Below are 25,683 nucleotides of genomic sequence, written 5' to 3'. Positions count from 1 at the left end.
CTCTTTGATCACTTGCCCCTGGAGATGCATCCTTGCCAGGCCACAGAGGAAGAGGATCCAGGCAGTCCTGATGATACTTGATAAGCTATGGGCAGATGGCAGAGGAGGAGAACTCCCTCATTCAATAGACTAAGGGAAAGAGGACAGAGGGAAAGAGGGAAAATGGTTGGTACTGGGAGGACTTGAGGGAGGGGACTTCAATCAAGGTATGTAATGAATAAATTATAAAAATAAAAAATAAATTAAATTAAAAAAAAAGAAAATGGAAAGCTTGGAACTGGAATTTCAATTCTCCTTCCCACTTGAACCGTCAGTGCAATGAAGGTTCTTTAAGAGTATTTCAGACTCTACCTACCATAGATAATTGTACACATCAAAATCATTAACCTTCATTTTCTTTTAAATTGTCCCCCAAATACTAAATTCCTAAATAATTGGCTCTCCTAGCTAATTGCCATGTTCCTTCTTTCCCCTGAAAATGGAGTGAAGAAATTAAATAGAAAGCCTTGAACATCTTGCTTTCTTAATTTCTTTGCTCTCTGAATTTGTGTGGTTATGAAGATTAATTAACTTAAATTTCAAATTGTATGCAATCCTTGCCCCTCCCCCAGCTGTGGAGCAATTGGTAGTTGTTAGCAGCTGAAATGGGACAGTTTTCTCTAAGTGTATGATACCCATCTTATTGCTGTGGCCAAGTACAGTGTGTCCCTTTTCTCTGTTTGCTTTTCCTCTATGTATCTTTCTAAATGCTGATTGCAGTTACTTTCCCATTTATCAGTATTTTCTTACTCTAATTTCAAGCACTGATTTTTCTTTCATCCACCAATTTCAAACCCTTTGTTGTTTTTCCAGGATTCTTCCAGTTTACCTGAGAAAACTGATGTCAGATACTCTAAATACAGAATTCAGAGAGATTTTCAACAGTGTGGAGATGATACCAAGTACGGAATCAAGAACTTTAAAGTAATGTTCTTCATATACTTTTTTTTTTCCTTTGGAGGGGGTCTTGGATCATTAATCATCTTTAAGTCCATAACCTGATAAACAGCCATGGCATTGTTTGTGTCAGGGTACTTGGGAAAGAAAAGATTCCCCCTGATATACAAAATACTTTTTTAATTCTGTAAGCCTTTGTAAAGATTGCACTTTTAGCTTTTTAATCCTTAAATCCATGCCATTGTTATGATAGCATGTATCTCTCTGTGGAAATTGATGCTACTCAAGAGTTCTCGAGCCAGGAAAACGTTGGTCAGTTGGTTGGTCAAAGATACTATAAATGATTGCCCTCTTTTGTTAGAAGATAACCAAAATCCATTCATGATATAACCTAGAACCCCTGCTCAGGTGTAGCCCAAGGCAGCTCAGTATCCAAGTGAGTTCCCTAGGAAGGGGAACATGGACTGTCTCTGACATGAACTCAGTGGCTGGCTCTTTGACCACCCCCCTCCCCCCCCCGGGGGAGAAGCAGCCTTGCCAGGCTACAGAGGAGGACATTGCAGTCAGTCCTGAGGAGACCTGATAAGCTAGGGTCAGATGGAAGGGGAGGAGGACCTCCCCTATCAGTGGACTTAGAGAGAGGCATGGGAGGAGATGTGGGAGAAAGGGCAGCTTTGGGAAGGAATGAGGGAGGGGACTACAGGTGGGATACAAAGTGAATAAAATATAACTAATGCAAAAAATGAAAGTTTAATAAAAACAAAGAAAGAAGACAAGTGGCTCTTAGCACTGAAGTAATTTTTTATAATACTTTTATTTTTTTATATTAATCACAGGTTATTTACTTTGTGTCCCAGCCGTAGCCCCCCCCCCCCATTCTCTCCCTCATCTCCTCCCTGCCCCTTTCCAAGTCCACTGATAGGGGAGGACCTCCTCCCCCTCCATCTGACCCTAGCTTATCAGGTCTCTTCAGGACTGACTGCAATGTCCTCTTCTGTAATTTTGAAGTCCAGTATCCTTTGCCATTTATATTTAGCCTGCAGCCTTGGCATTTCTAGTTACTCTTTCAGGTGGGAAAATGCCACACTAAGATTTCTGATACATTAATGTGTAAGCAGCACATAGATGCATGAGAACATTTGATCATATTGACAGAAAGAGTACCATTCTCTATCCTGCCCCACTATCCATTGAGAGCAGACAGTTGAACCCACTTGGCCCTGCATGATCTTAGCCCAGAACCAAGTACCTTGACTTGAACATTGTGACATTCAGGCCAGATAATTTCTGTTGCAGATGCTATATTATGTATTATAAAATGATTGGCAATATCTTTAAAGCCTAATCAGTTCAGCATCCGCCTTCGTGCCAGGAGCACATCCACACCAAATTGTGACACCCAAAAACATCTCCAGGCATTGCCAAATGACTACTGCAGGACCAAATTACAGCCCCCAACACATCTATAAAGAATGTTGATTCAGAGAGAATCCTTCTATGGTCAGATGTGTACTTACAATTACAGAAAAAAGTGTCCATTTTACACTTTAATATTGATGAATATCAATTACACTGTATGTATTCACTTATTGCAGCTAAGTATAATTATTTCTCAGGTATGTTTTTTTCTCCTAATATAATTGTATAGAAAACCCAGTGGATAGAGAAATGGTGCTCATTTCAGTAAATCCTCCTTAGCATGGTTATGCTACATTATTGATACCTCCTCTGTTAAGAGAGTTTCTTGTGATTCTTTTAGTTTTTAACCAATTTTAAAGTTAGTTTCATTAGCTACAGTGGTAAGCTTTTTGTCTTGTATGACATTTTAATTCATCTGCCAAAATTCCTGTAATGTCCTATATATTCTGAATTATCCATTTCTACTTCAATAGAATATGATATGCAGGCAATAGGAGCTAGTAATAATTGCTAATTATTGAGTATGTTAGAACAGGCTGTTACAAGTACTCCATGTTTTATGTGAAGTCATGCCTATTCCTTACAGCAACTGTCAGATTAATATTATTTGGCCTGTAAACAGAACATAGTAAATTTTCAGAGTGATTAAATAGTTGACTCAGTATTTAAAACTTAGTCTATATAGGTGCAATATTCTATGTTCTTGATGACTATGCTATTACTGACTGTTTGGACTTCATACTGCTTACAGTCACAAAATATAGGACTATATTTTTAATGTGTTTTAAAAGTTTTCTCCACAACTACATGACTCCATTACATAGCAGTTTAACCAGTTTAACAGAGGTCTAGATACATATTAAACATTTAAAACATTATTTCTCCATGCAGCATGATTTGCTATCTCGTGAATCTATTCTGTCTAGTGGTGTCAGAATGCTATAAATCAGTGCAATTTTCATAATAGCATATGGCAAAGGCATGAATGTTTAACATGTGCAGCAAGTAACTGCATAGTTCTGTGTAAAGTTTCATTTGCAGCTGAAGACACAATCAGGTGGTAAAACTTGGAAGTATGAGGAGATAAGCTTGAGAAACTTAGAAATAGATGATACAAGTATAGCAGAGGCCCACATATTAATCCTCCGGAATTAATATTCTGTAGACATTTTCACATATTTACTCATTCTGATGATGAATATATAGATTATCACCAAATTCAGCCGGTGCTTACCTTAAATAATGTAGTAGCCTGATGGTTTTGTGAGACTGTCTTTCCAGTTATGGACACCACTAGTCATTTCTGCAATAAATTATTTAAAAAGACTGAGAGAAGAGGCCTGTGCTAGTTAGAGTTTTGTCAACTTGATACAGTTGAGAAGAAGGAACTTTAATTGAGAAAATGTCTGTCCTGTTTAGTCTTATGTCAACTTGACACAAGCTAGAGTCATCAGAGAAGGAGGGAACCTCAACTGAGAAAATGGCTCCCTAAGATAAGGCTATTGGCAAGCCTTCAGGATGTAAGCTTAATTAGTAATTGATGGGGGAGGGCTCAGACCATTGTAAGTGGGGCTACCACTGGGCTGGTTGTCCTTTCTATGAGAAAGAAGGCTGAGCAAGCCAGTCAGCAGCACTTCTCCATGGCCTCTGTATCAGCTCCTGTGTCCAGGTTCCTTTCCTTCTTGAGTTCCTGTCCTGACTTCCCTCAGTGACTTTTACCTGGAAGTATAAGATAAAATAAACCCATTCCTCTCCAAGTTGCTTGAACCTAACATAGACAAGGGCACTTCAGAAGCTTTATTGGAATACAGCCACACCCATTTGGTACATGTTACGTGGGTTGCTTTTGTGCACTACTGCAGGCTTGGATTGTACAATGGGAATGGTATGGCCCATAAATCCTAAAATATCTACCTTTGACATTCTGTATTAAAAAAATGCAAATTTCTACCTAGAAAAAGGAAAACTTGACACTCTAGTCTTTCTTCCCTTACATACTATAAAATGTTTTGTGAGTCTTTGGGGAGCTCTCTTCTATTTGGGACTTATTTTTCTGAACACTAGTTGGAGAATGTTCTTGTTTGTTATTTTTCTGAATCCAGCATCCAGTGAACATTAAATTAGCTTTTACTAATATATACAAACCCTTAGCAATTTAAATCCTTCATGTAAACAGTGATGGTAAAGAAGAAAAGGGATAGATGCAACAAAGGGTTATCCAATCAACTTTCCTGAAGGTTTAGGACAGAGATGTTGAATCTTTTGAAAGGTGCTTTTGACGACAAGGTGCAGGGAAGTATTTTGTTCATGTCTTAATTTGGAAGAGGTTCTTTGCTAGCATTTCATTTGTAGAGTCCTGTATTGCTGTTGACAAATAGCTGTTGGAAAGGCAGGACCATGTTGGCATCTGGCTTCTCTCATGTTATCGCTCCTATGTAAGAAAGCAGTGTGACATCTCTCATGAGCACACCATTGCGGGGAAAGAAGCGTGAGCAGAAAGTAGACAAGTCAGATTTTCATTCAGCCCAGGCCTAGAGCTCCTCTCCTGCTGTTTACCCCTGTGACAACCAGCAAGATAAAAATGATCCAATTTCTAGGAACCTGTTGTTTGAGCAGCCCAGTGTGCACAATTTTAAGAGCATGATATAATAGAAAAATACGATAATATAATATTATACAAAGCTGACCAAGCTAATTGCACAAAGCCTGATCTCAACATTTATATTTAGAATTCAACTCAAAGCTGAATCCAGCACACTCTCCCCGACTCTCTGTAGACAACAGAAGCATTTCATAGCCTCTTTTCCATCCAGCCTAATTGAGTTTCTGTAGGAAATGCAGTCTTCCTCGCTGTCCCAGCTGTTTCAAATAGAACACAATGTCCACAGCGAGCCAGTAACACAGCATCACTAATCTGAATTCACGAAGGAGCATGGTTTGCCCAGAAAAAAAAAAAAAAAAAAAAAAAAATCTCCATTTGTTACATTTATCCATACTAAATATGTGGCTTTAATTAACACTGGAATTTTTGGTAAAATCACTGAAAGCATATCCTGTTCCCCATTGTTCCTGTTTCTGAAAAGAAAACCGTGATTTTTAACTTACTAGTTGAAGAGTTGGTGTGCAGCTCGTATTTAAAGAAGCAGATGTTTTACAGGATTAGAGGATCGAGGTGATGAAGTGTTGATAATGGCTTTCCGAAGTCTTTACAAAGGGAAAACAGAGTTTGCTGAAGCCCTTTTCTGTGTTTGCTCAATGTAAGCATGTGTGTGATATAAGTCCCTGGCTTGCTCCTGGAAGTCATTTCTCCCTCGTTGAATCTCTCTAATTTGTTTATGCCTTGCTCATAGCAATTAATGGCATTCAGCACTTTCCCAAGTCAGCTATTTTCAACTTAAATCTGCAACACTAGTTTCTAAAACATGCTGTGCTCAACTCCTAGTGCAATTCAAGATTGTAGGTGATGCATAAACATTTTTATTTTCATACTCTAAAATATATCTCTGGTGTATTATTCATGCAATTTTATGGACATTGCTTGGAAATAGTAGGAGCAACCATGGGAGAGCTTAAGAGAGCATTAACCCTTCTTTCCCTATTATGTCATTTACAGCCACTTTTCCTCATCTTTGATGAGAAAATAAATGTAAATTACTATGCAAATATATCACTATGCATCCCTTAACCCAACCAATTTGTCACTCTTTGGAGAGCCTTACATAGAGTGTAAGGTAAAATTTTAAGAACAGATAGAAAACATTAGTGTAAGTGAATATGAAGGATTAAGCAATTCCATTTGTTGTTATATGGCATGGCAGTTTAGCACAGACACCATCTGCCTCAGTTTTGATCCCAGAATAAAGGGCTGGCAAGTACAATAAAGTGGTGATTGTATTCTAGGTTCAGCCAATGGAGAAGTCTAACAAGAGTCTAATTGCTGGGTTGTTTTTTTTTTTTTTTTGTTTGTTTGTTTGTTTGTTTGTTTTTTCAATAATGCTCAGGTGAAACATCCCAAATTGGTTTGGAAATCAAATCATGTGGAAAAATGAATCATTTTATTTCTTTAACTTCATCAGGCCTTACATGCTGCCATATTTAGCTACTTTTTTAGCTACTTTTCCCTCTTTTTAAAAAGTCAAACAAAAGATTTTTTTTTAACAACCCAGATTGAACTGGAGCTTTTTTTTTCTTAATCTGAAAACAGCTATGGATCAGAAGTGATAACTCAGTTAAGCATATTAAGTTTTATCCCTTTACAGCTTTATTCTATATACTCCAGTTCCCTTGGTGTAGAATATAGAAGTTTATACAACTGTCAATAATTAAATAATACTTACTAATACTGATCGAAAACTTCCTAAAGATCCATCAAATGGTCTTATATAACACAGAATTTTCTTGATGTACCATTGAGTCCAGTTTTCATCAGTCTGTTACTCTAATCATGAATGTTGCTTAAGGTTTATAGTGTTGTTAAATCAGTTTAGATTTCCTATAGAAAAGCTGGCCCGCATAGTTGGGAGTTCAGTTCAGGCTCAGATAATAAAGTATTAGTGGTGAAAGGACTTAGGGTGATCTGGTACAACCCCTTATGTATAGCTGAGCAGGATGGCTCCCACCTGCAATTCCTGCACTTACAGAAGGAGCTTAGGATCTGTGGCTTAGGCTACATACACTCTTTTAACAAAGAAAAAGAAGAGAAAAGGACCTATAGTTTCAAGAATAGCAGTTTCCTATGTGCCAGCATCTACAGTGAGCAAATTTTTTTATGAGTTTACATTTGTTTATTTAAATTCATTTTGGTATGTATGGAATTATACAGTTCTGCAACCAGAATTTCTTAGCCAAGTGATCTTTTTTTTTTTTCATTTTTCTTTTCTCATTTATTTTATTCACTTTACATCCTTGTAGCCCCTTCCCTCCTCCTCTTCCCTCTTCCTCTTTCTTGACCTCCAAAAAGGGGCGTTCCTTTTCCCATCCACCTACCTCATCAAGTTGCATTAGGACTGAATACGTCCTCTTCCCCTGTGGCCCGTCAAGGCAGTGCCCCCAGGGGAAAGTAATCTAAAAGTTAGCAAGTGAGTCTGATGCAGTCCCCACCTCCCTTACCAGAGAACCCACTTGAAGCCTAAGCTGTCCATCTGCTATATCTTTGTAGGGGGCTTAGGTCCAGTTCATGCATGGTCATTGGTTGATGTTTCAGTCTCAGCAAGCCCCTCTGGGCCCTGGCTATAATTGGCTCTGTTGTTTTTCTTGTAGAGCTCCTTTCACTTACAGGTCATTTTCTCTTTCCTCCCACTATTTCCCAAGACTCCCTATACATTGCATTGACCAATGTTTGGCTGTGAGTCTCAGCATCTGTTTTGAGGCACTTCTGGGTAGAGACTCTCAGAAGACAACTCCAACAGGCTGTCTGCAAGCTGTCTGCACACTTAGCAGAGTATCGTTCATAGGGTCAGGGGCTGGCACTCTCCGATAGGGTGGGTCTTTGGTTGGGCCAGGCATCAGTTGGGCATTCCCTCAGTCTTTGTTCTATCTACTCTATCTTTATCCCCGCACATCTCATAGGTAGGGTAAATTTGGGTCATAGTTTATGTGGGTGGGTTGGTGTTTTCCACCCATTACTAGAAGACTACTCTTGTTAGAGGAAGTCCTCTTCAGTCTCCAAGGTCTGTGCTACTAGGAGTCTCAGCTTGAATCCCCCTCATATCCTCCCAGTAGCCTGCCCTGACTTCGGTTTCCAGCTTGTTATGTACTCTCTTGTAAGTAGATTTTAGCCATATAGTACAGGATAAGCGAAGCACAGACCCAAAGAAGTAATAAGGAGGACCCAAGTGAGGACGCAAAATCTCATTCAGAAGGGGATATAGAATAGACAGAGGTGATGGCTGAAGAAAGGGGACAAAGTAGGAGATGGGGCAGAGAGAGTTAAGTGGATGGAGATCAGACCTGAGGAGAGCAAGGGCAAGAGGACAGAAGGCCCATAGAGAAAAGAGAAACGAAGGTGGGGACATCTCAGTGAGCAAATTTTAATTTCAACATATCAGCATATAATGCTATTTTCCCCTTACTACAGGGAATGCTGTAACAAATCATGGAGGGTTGTGGGTGGATGCGTGGAAAAATGAGCTGCTGCTGGTAATCAAAGACCCACCCTAGTGATTAAAATCAGAAATAGCAGAAGTACAAATTGAAACATGAAGTGTAAACTTTACATGAACTGTCCAGTTCGAATTTTCCAATGAGAATGAATCTTACTGAGGAAGAAGTTAAGCTCTGGAATACTGATGGAATATCAGATATTCAGAGTGGAGTGGGAATAGAGAGAATGTGCATTATTTGACAAAAGAAGTTTAGAAAAACATCCTGCCACAGATCCAGAAATACATACTCCACCCCCCTTTTCTCCAAAGGAAGAGATTGAAAAAAACTTTAAAATTAAATGTATCACTTATAAACGTTGAACTAACAGCATTCCTGGGAGAGAAGTATTTGGTGTGCATCGTTAAATATTAATCATTTGATATCACTTTAGCAGAGGAACTGAGTCAAGTTGGAACAGCTTTTAAGAAGCCAGTTACAATGTGAGTTATGAAAGAGAAGTGGAAGAAGCCCAGGGAAAATACTAGAAAATGCAAGTTCTTTCATCCATTGAATTTTTGCAGAGAATTCTGGCTAACTGGGTTATTCAGACTGAAGACAGCAATAAAAACAGGCCCTTGTTTTAGGGATAAAAGAATTGTTAAAAAGCAGAAGCCTGGACTACAAACATTGCAAAGCGTCTTCCTTTTTAATAAATTCTTTCTCCTTGGTACTAAAGAGCTTCATTAAATAATAGATACACATTGAAAAGAAGGCATCTAGTTTTTGATCACCTTGTAAAATATATTCATATTGAGATTCCACAGATTCAGTAGCAATGTAGGAGTGAAAGGGCAACATAGGAAAAGAAAGTACTCCTTTCATGTTCTAGCATGTTGATTGTTCAAAGAAATTGTGAAGTAATTTTTTTCATAATTCAGAACTGACTAATTAATTTCGCTGGTTCTGTTTCAAGATGATATGGAAGGTCTTGGCAAAGTTTTAAAGATATTATATTTTATTTGTGTGCATGTGTGTGTGTCTGTGTGTATGTGTGTGTGTAAGTGCCCATGATAGCCAGAAGAAGCGGGTGCTGATCCCCTGAATCTGAAGTTACAGGGAGTTGTGACCCACAGGGAATTAAAGTTACATCTAGACTCTTAACAGCTGGGTCCTCTCTGTAGCGCTCTATGACAGTATTTTGAGGCTATGAAATGTTAGAAGTCTTTAAACCTCCATAATTCTTGCTTGTAAAGAGAGGAAATATGAGCCCTCAAGTCATGAGTAAGCCATGTGAAGGGAAGGAAGACCACTTCCAACTGAGCATCAGAGCACATGAAGCAACAGCTGCTAACAGAACTGTAAACAAGAGTGGGCCTGTTATTTTAGACATTAACATTTCTTTTCTTATAATTGATGCTATTGGCAAAAGAATCAATGAAGAGTAGCATCAGCAATTGACACTTTCAGACCAGTCCCAGCTACCAGCCTAAGTACATACTGAAATTCTCCAAAATCAACTATATTCTATGTGATAAAATTATTTTAAAAATTTGAAGATGATTGAAATTATAAAAATTATATACAATGGGATACAAGCAAAAATGAAACAGAAAGCTGTCTGGGAAATGCCCAAATACTTAGAAATTAAACATCATATTTTTAACCTGTGATGGCCCAAAGAGACAAGCCAAAGGAAGTTATAAATATTTAACTATGTTAAAGTAAAAACAGAGCTTATCGAAATTTGTGGGGAACAACAACTTTATGGGATGTGAAAAATGTTCCATCCAGTCATTTCACTTCCAGGAAATTAAAATATGAGCAGACCTTTTTGTAGCAACAGGTCTGTCACACAGCTTACTAGGAAGAAAATAACGAGATAAATTGTGTGGATACTAGGAGAATGTAAATAAAACTATGATCTATATATCGGTGTATAAATGATGATGGCTATAATGATAATGGAGAAAATACTGTCTCATACAATGATATTAGAAAAAGCAGGTGGTTGGTATAGATGTGTAATAGAGCCTGTGCTTGTAATATGCAATGACTTGAGGAACAAGAGGGACACAAGGATCTATTTGTGTGTGTGTGTGTGTGTGTGTGTGCTTTTTATTTTGAACTCTTTGTGTATTTGCATTTATGTACAGTATATATGATCCAAAACAACAACAAATCTGGTGAAGGTGGTCCAAAGAATGGCACTGAATTTAACAGATAGTCATGTTATGTGAGGCCTTACTGAATGAAGGATATTTTGAGATATCTCCTTAGATCACCTCACCCCACAGTTGTTTGATGTGAAATCTTTGCCAAAGTTCTTGATTCCTCTTCCCAGACACCAGTTATCCCTAGCCAGTCTTTTTCCCTTGTATGTTTAGATGAGAGTCCCACCTCGTTGTCATCTTTCTCTTTACAAAATGTTTGTTGTCTTCCAGTGATATTTAAGAAATTTAATCTTGACCCAGCAAGATTGCTCAATGGGTTGAGGCCTTTACATTCTGGCCCAATGAAATAAGTCTAATCCTGTTTGCCTTTCTGAGTGAGGTCCTCCTTCTTGCTTAGCTTCTTTAGGTGTACAGATCTTAGTATGTTATCTTATATTATAGGTCTAGTATCCACTTATAAGTGAGTATATACCATGTGACTTTCTGCTTCTGGGATACCTCACTCAGGATGATCTTTTCTAGATGCCACCATTTGCCTGCAAATTTTATGATTTCCTTTATGATTTCTTAATTGCTGAGTAGTATTCCATTGTGTAAAAATACCACAATTTCTGTATCCATTCCTCCAAAGAGGGACATCTGGGTTGTTTCCAGGTTCTGGCTATTATGAATAAAGCTGCTACGAACATGGTTGAACAAATGTCCTTGTTGTGTACTTGAGCATATTTTCAATATATGCCCAGGAGTGGTATAGCTGGATCTTGAGGAAGCACTATTCCTAATTGTCTGAGAAAGCGCCAGATTGATTTCCAAAGTGGTTGTACCAGTTTGCATTCCCACTAGCAATGGAAGAGGGTTCCTCTTTCTCCACATCCTCTCCAGCATGTGTTATCACTTGAGTTTTTGATCTTAGCCATTCTGTGTGAGGTGAAATCTCAGGGTGGTTTGATTTGCATTTCCCTGATGTTAATGCTGAGCATTTCCTTGAGCCCTCTTATGTATATTTTTAGTTAAGTTGGTTGTGTAAGATTTTATTAATATAATCATATGGAAAGCCATCTGGCAAAGTACATTTTAAACATCAAATTGTTTTTATTGACTCACTATTTTCACCTAAAAATTTGTCATAAGGGATAGACCTAAGTATGGAAAAGGTTGCATATTTAAAGGTATTTCTTACAGTGTTATTTATGGAAGCAAAACCATGGACACCATCTAAATGCCAAGGAAAATAATGCCTGAAAAGAGCATAGTGTGCCCGCTGGCTGTTGTAGGAGTAACACTGAAGTTGAAGATTAGGATAATACGATGACTTAAAATTGTTTACAACTAAACACAAAGAACACAACGTTTGGTGAATGTGTTTCTAAAGCCTATTCTTGTGGTTCGGGGGAGGGAAAGTCTGGAAAGAAACGTGATGCTGCAGAGCAGTGAGTGATTTTTTTTTTCTTTTTCATATAAATGCCTTACCACGCGTGTTTTATTTTCTGCCTTGATCAACACTGACCTGTGCGTGTGTAATGTAGCTGGCATAGGAAGGTCCAGTCTCTCAGTCAGTACATTCACGTGACACTTGTTCCATGGGCCTTGTGGCCATGGGACTAAAGTGTGGCCTTTCTTTCTCAGGACGACAGGCCCATTTTCGAAAGTTCCCACGCTCTTGCCCTAGATCACGCATCGGCTTGGCAGAACCGCAGTTACTTCCTGTCTGGTCCACGGTTTTCACACTTTAACCGTAAGTAATGAAGTCTCCCACCAGTTATTAAATTGAATCTTTTAAAAATGTAACTCACGGGGAAATTAAAGTTTAAGGCCAGTATATGATAATAATATTCATGCAAAAGTTTGAGAAATTTTTCATTATGAATCATAAAAAAGTCCCCCCAGAACACTTCTGATATTAACCAATTCACTGAAAAAACATGGAATTCCTTTTAGACCTCAAACTTTTTAAAGAAAACTTAAAGTAAATCATCCATAGTAAAATTGTTAATTAAAACCATTTTTGGTTTAAAGATTGTTAACTGTTGCTGCTCAGATAAAGAAAATTATTTTGTAAGAAAATAAAATCATCAAGAAGGGAAGATTTTTTTAATATAACTATTCTGATGTATTTATTTGTATAAATAATAATAACACATACATGAGTGCACACCAAATGTCACTGATTGTACCCTGTGACAACAGGAAAATGTCATGGTTCAGCAGCCCAGGAGCCAGGTACTGCCATGTGTCCCAGAGTTGAGCATCTGTACTTCATCCTTAGAGAAGGCATTAGCTGTGGTTTTATAGGAGTTTCTACTTTAAATACCCCTAACTCAGTACAATATATTTTTATAAATCTTAGGATAATAAATATATAGGTTTTTTTAAAATAATTTGAGTGACTTTTCATTTATGATTTATTATGCCTCCACCACAGATTGAACTCAATGAAAACATGAGTGATGTCTGCTTTGTTCACCATTGTTTCCTTAGCTCACCACATATTAAAAGTCCAATTAATATTCAATTAAATTAGGTAAATGAATATACAAGTCCTTTTTTGAAGCCTACTTTTATCTAGCTATTGGGATTAAAATATTATTTAATAGATTCTAATTTGCATAACAATTTAGTTCTTCAATTTATTATACCTGGAGGGTTATACATTAAATTTGATAATTCTGTCATTTAAAATAGTTAGTCCGCTATAAAATAATATACCAAAATAAGTGTTAAAAGAAGTAGGTCAAATCCAAAGGTGATGTCTCTCATTTTTGCTTATTTATATTCATGGATTCATTTAATAAATATTTATCAGTTTCTGACAAATGGTTTAGTTTTCATTATATCATGATTATTTTATTCCAAAAGCTAAGCATTTTCTCTTTCCCATCTTAATAATTTTACCAAGCGATTTTTGTATCTGTGTAAACCCTCTGCTATTCTGACATTGTAGCCACTCTTCAATGTGGATTATGTCTCGAGTTGGATATGGCATCACCGAATTTGGTTAATATACAGGGCAGAAATTGTGTCTTTCATTTTAAGCAGTGTAAAAATTTCCTTGGGTTAATATTAACCAGGAAGAAAGGAACTGAGTACCTCAGAACATTAGAAGTCCCACCTACTAATACACTGAAAAGCCTGGAGATAAGAGGATCATGAGTGGAGTATAGCAGCCATTTTCCTACTGCCTATTAATTTTGCTTAAATGGCTCCTAAACGGAAGTGGTTAGAAGACATGAAATAGGAAATATCAAGGTTATGAGAATTATATTTAATATTATAACAGACATTCAAAGAGATTTAGCTTTTGATTGTACTATCTTGTGACCAGCCTTGATCATTTTTCTAAGATACATTCCTCATAGGTAGACATGGGTTTCTACTCAAATGTGGTGATTCAAAAGTAAATAAAATTAAAGTATAGGAAAAGTTATTCTTACAGTATAGTCTGAATGAAGAAATACTTGTTACTGCCTATATTTTAGGAGTAAAAAATTATTTTCCTCCATTGATTAATTAATATTTGTGATTTTCCTGCCACGATTATTCCCATTTTCCCAATACTTTTCAAAACTTAGTTAACACTAGCTGAATACTTCTGTTTTTGTAGCAGACTAATTCCATTTAGAGAAATTATATTCTAACTTCTTTTAGCGTACTCAAAAATTCAAAGGCACCAAGCTCAGCAGAGAGTACATCAGAACCTGTGTCAAATAAGATAATTAGAGAAGGTGTCCTCAGACTGGAAAAGACACTGAAGCTAGAGTCTATGAAGAGGGAAGACAGCGTAAAAGGTCTCAGGATTATAAAATATTCTTAACATGAAGGTCAAAGAAACTAGAGACGTGGAAAATAAAACCGAGAAAGCACACAGTAAAATAAGTATGGCCAAGGGAAAGAATGGGACAATAGAATAGAAAAGTTGAGATTATTTTAAAAAACCAAGATCTGGCAAGATGATAAAGGCACTTGCCAAACCTGATGACCCACATAATGGACAGAAAGAACAGATGTTTGCAAGTTGTCCACTGACCTCCACATGCATACCATGATATGTACATACATTTTCCCTCTCTTTCTCATACACTACACATACACACACACAAACACACAAATAAATGTAATTTACAAACTTAAAATTCCGGGAGGGGCTGGAGAGATGGCTCAGTGGTTAAGAGTACCGACTGTTCTTACAGCTGATCTGCATTTCTGCTCCCAGCATCCACACTGTAACTCACAAGTGTCTGTAACTCCAGTTCCAGGGGATCCAGTTATATTCTGGTCTCTGCAGGCACCAGGCATATACATGGTGCACAGACATACAGGCAAAATACTCATGCATATAAATAGTACACATAAAATAGTAAGAATAAGTTAAAAACAAACTTTTAAACTCAATTCAAAATGGACAAGACATGGTTTGTAAATTTGGGGAGCAAAGAAAACTTGCAGGCCAGGGGTAAAGGAGCTTGTCTGAGAAACCCATGTTGCATGTGTGTACCCAGACACTTTTCTTTATGCCCTCCTGTGCCCTGTTTCCTAGGCCCGCTTCTCTGCCTCTTGTTTTTATGGAAGTGCATTGAGGAGAAAAAAAGTAAATATCTGTGGTCTTTGTATCACTGAAAATAGAATCTTCCACTGATGCTTTATCAAGGCTTTGGCTGACTATAAAATTGTAAGTTTGGTCAGCTACAAAATTCTAGATTGAGAAGGATTTTCTTTATGAGGGCATTGGAAAAATATTTCCCCAAATCCAAGATCAGTGTTGAAAAGTATGGTTATTTTATTCTCATCTTTTGAAGTCACCTTCTGTCTTCTCCACCCTTTTCCTTTCTATGTCCTCTTTCCCTTTCCACTGCTGGCCTGGAAAACTTTGAAGAACTCTGCCCTTGAATCCCAGTGAGTTTGTGGCTTTGTGTTACTCATTCTTTTATATTCAGGATTGGTGATCCCTTTAATGGATACTCATTCTTTTTTTTTTTCTGCCCTTTTATTAAAAAATAGTTTTTCTCATGTAGTATATACTAATTCTGGTTTCCCCTCCCTCTACTCCTGCCAGCTTCTTCCCACCTCTCCTCTCTTCTGGACCTACCCCATTTCTGTTTCTCATTAGAAACAAACAAACAAACAAAACAGCCCTCTTTGGGATAATAATAAAGTATTATATAATAAAATAGAATAGAATTAATATAATACAATATATAATATAATATCATATAACATAAACTAACACATTGGCATTGATCAAAGCAACAGAGAGAAAAGAGCCCAAAAGAAGGCACAAAAACAGAGACTCACTCATTCACACACTGAGGAAACCCATAAAAACGTGAACTGGAAGCTAAGTATATAATCTAAGTGTAGAGGACCTGATGCAGATCTGGGAAGGCACCATGCGTTCTCTCTCAGTCTCTGTGAATTCATATGACCTTTTGTCATTTTGATTTAGAAAGCCTTATTCTCCTGTTGTCTTCCATCCCCTCTGTCTCTTACACGCTTTCTGCCTCCTCCTATGCAGGGTGCCCTGAGCCCTGAAATGAGGGATTTGATAGAGATATCCCATTTGGAACTGAGTATGCCAAGCGAGGTTTCTTACTCTCTGCATTATGTCTGGCTGTGGGTCTTTGAATTTGTTCTCATCTGCTTCCTGGCCTGAGTTGACACACACTTAAGAAATCTCATATTAAAGAGATACTCTATTGAGAAAATCCTTAGGAAACAAAGAAATAATGTTATCTGATGTGGCTGATTACCTAGGGAGAAAAAAATTAAAAAAAGAAACTCAGAAAATTTAATTGACCTATTAGAAGCATAGTCATAGAAAGGAAAAACATATAAAAAGTAAGATATGAGTCAACTTGGGGAGGAAAATAAAACAAGAAACATTGTCGCAGTCTACCTATTAGTTGTCTGTGAGCTATGTTTATTTACATAGTCATGAAGTTATAAACACTCAGTATTGACATAACTGAAACTTCAGAAATAGATTTTTTGGAAAGATGGGTGTGAAGGAGTGGGTGGGTGTGGATAATGTCTAAAAATGATAAATCAGAAAATAGCATTTGTAGACATTTTTTGCATAAGTAGAGGAAAGACAGAAAAAGTTTAAAAGTTGCTTGTGGCTGTCTCTAGAGCATTACAAGGAGCAGAGTTGGAGACTCCGGGTGTTCTCTATAATAGCTTGAAGCTATCTGATGTATAGATGCACACTTTGGTTAGAAATGATTCTTATAAAGACAAATGCTGCCACAAAAACCTCAGTTGTTATATCTGACCAGCAAATGTCCAATTTTCTTATTAACTTCTCAATTGAGTGTAAAGTCTGGCTTTGGAGCTCTGAACCATTTCAACCTGAGTGGAAACTTGGCGAGGAGATGACTGTGGCCCTGTAGACGTGGAAGGACATTACTCTCTGGACCCACAGAGCAGACACCTTCTTGCTTGTGATGGAATGTGAACTGCATGAGGCCCCTTTTGTCCTGTGCCATAGAGGCCACGGCATTCATTCTGCTGATGTAGGGGCCCAGTGAGACTGTGACCAAATCAAGCATAGAACCACTGACCATGGAAAAAACAAAGGAAATGGGAAAACACTGCATAATTTGTGGTCTCCAAAATGCTCCAGCATTAATGAAAGTTTGTTTTAAGAAGTAATTTATGTCAGCTTTGTGTAGTTCAGGTCAATTCATGAAAAGGTAGATTCCCTCTGCCAGGAAGAAGGGAAGAAATGTATAAATTGTAAATTTATATTACCATTGGAAATAAGAACACAGAAATCCATTATTAAAAGCACGATCACTAGCAAATTTATCCTGGCTGGCTGGACGCTGTGGCCCTGAGTCAGGATCCTCTTTTAGAAGACTGGTTCCATTACCTTCAGCCTGGAGACAGTGGGGGCTTAGTCAAGACGGTCACAGTGTCGGCTTTGGAGCCGTGTTTTCACTTTTTGTAAGCGGCGACTGGCCACTGCCCTGCATGTGGAGCTCCTTTGAGATGAAAGGCCCACGACCCCAGGCCGGTCCCTCTCAGGGCTGGGACTAGACTTGAATGAGGTCTGTAGCAGTCTGGTAACTTCTAGAACTCTCCAAGCTTCGGAGACTAACATGCTTAATTCCTGTGGAATTAGTGTTTCCAAACCAAATTTTAAAATAAACATAGATTTCAAATTGTCTGTAAATTTTAAACTGCCCTAAAAAGTAATTTTTTTAAAAAAAAGTAAATGAGTGAACCTAAGAAAACGACTGTGGCTTTTTTTTTTTTTTTTTTTTTTTTTTGCAATAGTTTAAAACATTATCTTGAATTATAGAATTTAGAAATACATGTTATATTCTAAATTTCAGAAAAGTAGTTTGGAAAGTTGCCTTGAAAATCAATTTTATTTCTTACCTCAGTTTATATTGCTAGAAAAAGAAAACTTAGCGTTCTTGGTTTCCATTTTGAAGGACTCTGTATGGGAGTTTACATCTTTTGGATGAAAATCATTTGTCCTCAGAAAACCAGAAAAATTTGTACTATATTACTGGTTCAAGGCCTTCCTGAATAACTGTTACAAGCTCCTTTTTAAGTAATCTGTCCTACACATACAGGATCAAATGCCAACAATATGTGGCAATAGAAATGTTGGGGATATTGATAAGACGAGAACAAAGGTTTCTTGTCCATTAAAGGGTTATTTATTTTGTGGACGCATACTATATCTGCCACTTTTGCTTATTTTATTAAACTAGGCTTTGGTTTTGTCTCTTGACCAATTAAGTGCTAAATATTTTTAAATAATTGAGCTCCAATTATTGTAATTTAACAAAAGACTTTCTAGTTACTCTCTAGAAAGCACCTAGAAAGTTTGCAGAACCTCTTAATGTAGTCACTTGTGTCTACTTGAGTGTTGTATATACCAGGGTCTGAAGTCGGTTTTGGAGGAGGCAGTAATGAAGGTGACAGACACGGTCATCTCATCTTATGAAGAAAAAAGGAATTGAAAAAATAAAGGATTTAGAGTGGTGATTGATGCTGGGCAAGAATTCTACTTGAACTGAGTGATCATGAGATGCATCTCCGGAAAGCGTCAGTTGACCCAAACGCAAGTGATAACAAAAGCCAGCCGAGTTGGAGTTGGGTGGGAAAAGAGATCCTTGCATCAGGAGCAGAATGTTCAGAAGCTCTGAGAAAAGGGCACATGGTCTGAGAGAATGAACAGATCCAGGGAGGGAGGGAGGGAGAGGAACAGCCACTGGCAGGACCCTGGATCCCATTCTAAGTTCACCAGAAGATGAATAAAGGTGGAGAGCTGTCCAGGAGCAGGGTGTACCCTGGTCTACTTTTAAGGAAGGTCACTCTGTTTAGCATAATAAAGAAGCATGATAAAAGTAGACTGAGAGGAAATGGCAGCCTGGACCGAGGAAATCGTAAGAGTGTGAAGAAGACACAGGTGAGTTCAGGAGACAGAATCACGAAGACTCATCTTAAATGAGGTAGATAGGTCAGGCAGAGAAAAGCAGATGCTGCAAACGTGGGGGAGATTGTATCTGTTCTAATACAGAGTTATTATAATAATCACATTATGGTACGTTATTATTATTTTGGTTTCTGAGAGTGGTGGATGAGCAGGGATCAGAGAGCTGAAACCTCAAGGGACAAGTTCACATCAACACTGAGATTCTGGTCTCTGGCTTTGAAGGGAGATAAGAAAAATAGTAAACCTAGATTCTAGATCTAGTGCTAAGTAGTCCAGAGGATGCAACAGAGAGGATTCCCTGATAGGAGGCCTTCAAATTATTTTCTGTAAAGTCTTTGTGCTTATATTATTGTATTTTGACAAAGCACACACCTTCCACTCTCAGATACAAACTTTAAAAAAATCAATTGCATTTTTGAAAATATACTGATTTTTTTATGTATGCTACAGGTTTGTTAGTCCATGTAAAGTTTAATTATAGAAAACTAGATTAATGCCTAATTGACTAACTTCTACAAGATTAGACTTTTGGCTCAAGTTTTATATTCACGTTGGTTTATTTTTCTCTTTCCCCTAGCCTTGCCAGCATTTACCAAAAAAACCATTTCCCCAGATCCAGCTTCAATCAAGGAAGATGCCACAAGTTTACCATTGAATGGAACAAACCCACAGTCCAAGAAGGAGGAATCTGAGAACAAAAAATGCAAAATGTAATTTGCAACTTTACTTGAGTATTTAACAAATAATAGCCTATGGTCCTATTGCTCTCCGGCTCAGATTATCTAAAGACACCATGTGGTTTTGGCTCCCTGGAACTGCGAAGCATTGGCTAACATGGTATTACAGTCAGTCTTTGTGAGTGAGAGTAAATTTAACCAGTGGAGGTAATATCAACTTATGAAGATACACAGCTCATTTAAAGGCAGCTCATACCGACAGAGAAAGTGATCAGTTTTGCTTTATATTTTCCCATTTTTCAGTGTCACAATTTTTCAACCCCACCTCGAATTTATAATCGGTGCCTTTCAAAAATGACTGGCGAAAAGGAGGAAGAGGAGTTCCCTCCAGGCAAAGGCTTCCAGCAGTTTAGATTCAGGAGCATTTGCACACGATTAATTCTTAAGTGTTTTCTCCCTAATCAATTCTCATGTGTTGTAACATGTTGTGTAGATGCCTATGTAAAATTAGACTACCTTTTAAATGCTTGTCATCATTCATCTGTCATCACAACAGTCTGTCACTACATATATATCTTAAAACTATTCCAATCATCATTTTTAATTGCAAAAGAACTTACAAATGATAGCTGAATCATAGAACACTGTAAAGACTTCATAACATCATTTATTTATTTGTCTTGTTGTAGTCAAATGCCCCCCTGTGATCACCCCAGTCACACCCTGGATGATCTTTGGTTTGCTCTGGTTCTGATCCCAGCAGCCCTCTCCTGGGTCAGTGGGATTCACTCTGCAAGAATCCTTATATACTTTGGTGCTACCTGACTGCTTTTCACATCCCAGCCTTTTCAACATCAAAGTGTTTTTAATACCTTACTGCTTTTCTGTGCCCATCTACCAGTGAAGAAAATTTTATATTAAATTCCTAAGTAAGGGTCATCATCCAGGAACTGAGTCCTCTTGGGCTGTGGTGGAAGGACTCTGCACAGAGGCAGGAACAATAAAGTGATTCCTTTGTAATGTACATTGCATGTTGTGTCTGTTAAAATACGCTTGTTTGTTACATTTCTCACATTTTATAAAAGCACTGTGTTTTCAATCAAAATGTATTTTACTAACTTACCATAACACTTGAAGGTGTAGAAAAAAATGAACCCCACCCCCGCCTCCGCTCTGTGAATGTAAGTGCAGTTCTTACAACCTGACATGGAGGTGTTTCACATCAATTTCCACATGCTGCATAAGCTCTGAGGCCACTTACTCAGTGTGGCAGCCTCTTCTTGAAGACCTCCCAAGTGTCAGTGATAAGAAGGAAAAAGAAAATATAAAAGGTGTGCCTGTGCAAAAGCACACTTGGTTTTATAATACATGGGAAAGGCGATAATGTGTTTGGCCAGCTAGAAACAAATCTGTATTTAACAGATTTGGCTTGTCCTCTCTCAGCCCAGAAGTTCTCAGTGTTCTAAGGTGAGAGCAAGAGAAACTCGTTTGGAGAAGTAGGTCAGACTCCTGCTGTCCACTGTGACCTGTAGCATCTAGGATAAGAGTTCAGAGCTCTGAGAATTTAGTACTTTTACTGATTTTTGACTAACACTATTTTTAACAATACGTACTTTTTAGTGTTTGGAAAGTCTGTATATTCCTACCATACGCATTGATTATATCCATCCACCACTACCTCCCTCACAATTGTCCTGGTGGTCCCTGCTACAGCCACTTCCCAGTCTCACAGCCTGCACGTGCATGTGGGTGTGTGTCAACTGCCCCGGCGAGCAGCCTCCCAGTGGCCACATCTCAAAGGAGAGTAATCCTCCCTCCCTCAGCTCTCAGTTGCCAGTTGTTCCTCGGATAGGAAAGGAGCCTCCAGGTGCCTCCCCAACCCATACTGTGCTTTTCAGTGACTTGATCTTGTACAGATCTTTTTCAAGTCAACGTTGCTGCTGTGAGTTGGTGTATACAACAGTGATATGTCAAGAAGTCAACATTTCACTTCACTCTTTCCCGTCCCCCAGCTCTTATATTCTTCCTCTTCCTTCCTCCTCCCTGAGCCTTGGATGAGGGGGTTGCTGACACAGCTGAGTACTCAAGAGTTATTTATGCTATGTACTTTGACCAGTTATGAGTCTCTTTTTTAACCACCACCCACTGCAAAGAAGAAAAAGGGAGTGAGGTGTTCTCTGACCCACGTTAAGAGCAGCATAAGTCTATGGGTTTGAACATAAACATTTAGAGTGTAGTTTGACAGCATGACCACCTAGCAATGTAACAACAGTAGCTTCCCCCTAACACCTATGTCCTTCCCAGCCTGTAATTTTTTTTATCAGGTTTACAGTACCAGGCATGCTAGAGCCCCTATGGAGCAGGCCTCAGAAAGTGGTTGTCTACTCCCATAACCATTATGCCACTATTGCACCAATGAGTAGCATGCTGTATCCAGGGATAAAATCACTGGTATTGTTTTGTTGTTGTTATTGTTTTTTGTTTTTTTCCTCCAGCAGCCTTCTGGCACTATATAAATTAGTCATCATTAGAGTTCTTGTCAGTTTGAAGTTGATTATTCTATGTCCTGCATTCATAGTGAGCCCTATCTTCAACAATAGGATCTTGCCCTATCTATGGTGGGCAACAAAGAGCAATGGCAATAATAGGGATTAACACTATACTTTATCTATTTAGAACTAAATAACAGTTAAGAAAATAAGAGATAAAATTGACAGTCTGTTTAAATCCTAAAGGCAAAGGTTGAAAGGTATTTCTCTTCATGAACAAGCAGAGACTGTGTGCTCTCCATATGTAAAGGAATGATTTGAGCTTAGGGAGCCATTGTTAGTATTTCTATGGTAACACACAAAAATTACAATAGACCAGTTAGACCTGAAAGATGGAGGGGACTCATTGACTCAGAAAATCCTTTAAAGTATACTAGCTTATGTTTTTATAACTCAACAGAACTCTTGTGGAAGAACTTTTAAAATATGAAAAAAAAAAATAAGGCAAGTATATTATTCAGTGCCCTATGCTTCTGTTGGATGAATGAGGTGTCTGAATTTAAATATTGATCCCACCAGAACCTCACTGGCAAGTCAACTTTTTGTGAGCAACAATTTGTCAAAATTTCTTAGCTGTCTATTTCTACGGACTTAATCCGAGGCCCTGTCTTCTCTCAAGATTTTTCCTATCTCTTGCAGTTATCTTGAGCATCCATTGAAAATCAAGAGAAATGCTAAGGAAGCACTAATAGTCTGAGTTTATATCCCAGAGCCAGGGCCTCTTTTGCCTCCCTTTTTTTGGCAGGGTAGCCTGGATTGTATGTGGTCACTTGAGTTCAGATGGGTCAGTCAAGTTGCTGGTAGCACTGGGACTGTGGAAGGTTTCATCCTTCTGCAGTGCACCTGGTCCGAGACTTAATTTGAAGATTGACCTTTTTGATTTAATAATTTTGATTCTTCTGGCCATCTTTCTCCCTAAGCATGCTAAACTTCTGTTGAAGTTGCTGAAGGCCACAGAGGGAAGAAACACAGCTGGAAGGATTCTGGCTTGTTGTTTTTCCCATTGGCTAAGGTCATATTATTCCCCCGACCAGTGTCTGACTGAGAGGTTGGAAACTAATTGGTTATATAACATTTTGTGCACCCAGTTTTCCAGGACTAACTTTATTCTTAGTATTGCTTATTCATTTTACCAGCAGAGAGATAAAGCTGATAGCACAGTATAGCAGAGTGTGATATCATTTAAAAGTTACTCAGGCAAAAAGTACACATCTACTTGAGAACTCTTTTTTCTCGTGCCTATGGTAGATGCATGTTTATAGTTTAAATCCCAGCTCAGTGGTGAGCAGTTCATATTTAGAGTCACAGAGACCGTTACCTTTCACGTCTATCTAATATGTATTGAATCTTATAGATAACATAGTATTTTAATTGGGACCAACTTCTTACATAAAATGAGACTGTTTACTTGGCAAACTTTTTCCTACTTTTCCTTAGGACTTGGGAATATTATAAACATAACTATATATCATATGTTATCCAGGATCATGAATGAACACTGAGTAAGATTCCTTTTTGAAATTCTTATGCCCCCCCCCAAGCAAATATCCCAATATTTTCTTCCCATTTTAGACAAAACAAAACAAAGTTGTGATTCTTACGGCCTTCAAATGAGGAAGCAGTTCTCACGAAAGCATCTGGCTTTCTTGGATCAAAACTAAAGAACGAGCCTCAAACTGGAAAGCAAATCGAAGAGTTTGTATATAAAGGCATTCCACACTCCAAAGTATAATATAAAAATAGTTACATCTTTCAACTCTTAAGTCTTCAAATGTTTAGCAATAGAAAAATATCAACTTATTCCTGTTTGAGAAAAGAGACCTAAACCACGAAACATTTCACTTAGTCTCATTTCCATATAAACACAACACATCTAGTTTAAGGGTAGGAAAAATGCATATGTGAGAAGCAGGACTTTGGATTCCAAGCCCCCAGCTGCATTGCAAAGAGGCCACTCTTGCTTTTGATTAAAAGCAAAGTAAAATGGCCCCGCACTGCCTGGAAAAAAGCACCTCCCCCTTCCAACATGGCCTGTCCCACCTGATTCCTGTTATATCTCTGGCTGTGTCTAATCCAGGCCCAACCTAGGTGTTACTAGTCTACCAAGCCAATTGGCCGCTGATATCTCTCAGCTATATGGAGGAAATGATGGGGGATGGGTGGTTGGGGAGGGAGGTGGCACTTCAGTTTCTTGTACAATCAGTGTATATATCAGTGTATATTTCTTATGCATATAAATGAAGATAGAGGTCCATGTCCCTTTCTCAATTGCTTCTCCTCCTCATTTTTGGAGACAGGGTTTCTTATTTAACCTACAGCTCACTGATGCTTCTAGATTGGCTGACAGCAAAGCCCAGGGATCTGCCTGTCTACTGCCCCGGCCCTGGCTTTACTGGTTGCTGGGGATCAAAGTAAAGGCCTCATGTGCACAGGACAAGCACAATATCTTCTGAGCACTAGGCCCCTAAAGACGTGTGTGTGTGTGTGTGTGTGTGTGTTTCTTTTTAAGCCACACATTTTTGAATGCTCTTGTGGTTGAAACCTTAGGAATACTGCAGCTGGCAATCTTTTTTTCCCCATTAGAGCTCACCATAGACTTACATGTGAAGCCCTGTGGTGTGTGTGAATACAAGGTTGCCTACCTTTGATTTTGTTCAATTGTTGTATCCTACAATGGATGTTATAGTTCCCTCCCCTTATTTATACATAGCCATTTGCGCATTGTGTTCATTTGTACATGAAGTACCAGAGAACATATTTATAGTGCTTTCTTTGGCATCTAGCCAAAAGAACAGGTACAAAATATGGGAAGAGTTGCAGATGGAATTTAAAATTTTAATTTTGGAATAGATGTCCTCTGTAGGTTTATCCCTTTCTCTGACCATCCAGCATAATTCCTTTTCAGTGTTATCTCTAGGGTGGTGCTAATACTTGTTTGTCCATTTTTGCTGAGCAGTTAGCTAGATTGGGCAGTGAAGAATGTTGGGAATGGTGTAAATGAGATAAACAGGAAGCTGTGTTGCCTTTTAAACTGCTTGTTTGTTAGGAGGTAAACTGTCTCTGAGAAAGGGTCTTGGGGGTATGGAACATTGTGAGAAGGAGCCCTGTTATATTGGATGCATACTGTGAAATCTATATCTGGCCAGCGCTGCCCTAATCTGCTACATTATTTCTATACCTCTTGCTGGCAGCTTTGGTCTAGATGCAAAGTGAACTTCTTTCTACCAATTTTTCATCTGGATGTCTCATGCCTGTCTGTCACTTTGGATTTTTGTTTTATTTATGCTACCATTAATCTCACTATGAGTGAAAGTAGAGGCTTGATTTATGACTTAGTATTAAAAAAATATTCCAATTACAATGAACCTCAACTGTCAGTCACCAGAAGTAAGGCAGCCATA

At 38.2% G+C, this 25,683-nt stretch overlaps 1 protein-coding gene across 1 annotated transcript; it reads left to right on the top strand.

Annotated features, from left to right (window-relative positions):
• Positions 1-852: 852 nt before the first annotated feature.
• LOC129678373 (centrosomal protein of 128 kDa-like) lies at positions 853-20,723 on the top strand (the record flags this gene model as incomplete). The annotated part of the gene is given in 3 exon segments (XM_055609126.1): positions 853-963; positions 12,237-12,345; positions 19,634-20,723. Coding segments are annotated over 3 exon segments (357 nt in total), but the record flags the coding sequence as incomplete, so codon positions are not given.
• Positions 20,724-25,683: the final 4,960 nt, after the last annotated feature.

The sequence above is a fragment of the Psammomys obesus genome, unplaced genomic scaffold, assembly GCF_907164565.1.
Source record: "Psammomys obesus unplaced genomic scaffold, mPsaObe1.curated_primary_1811, whole genome shotgun sequence".
NCBI classification, from domain to species: Eukaryota; Metazoa; Chordata; class Mammalia; order Rodentia; family Muridae; genus Psammomys; species Psammomys obesus.
The sequence above is the reverse complement of the archived record's forward strand: the minus strand, read 5'-3'. Positions and strand labels throughout refer to the sequence as shown.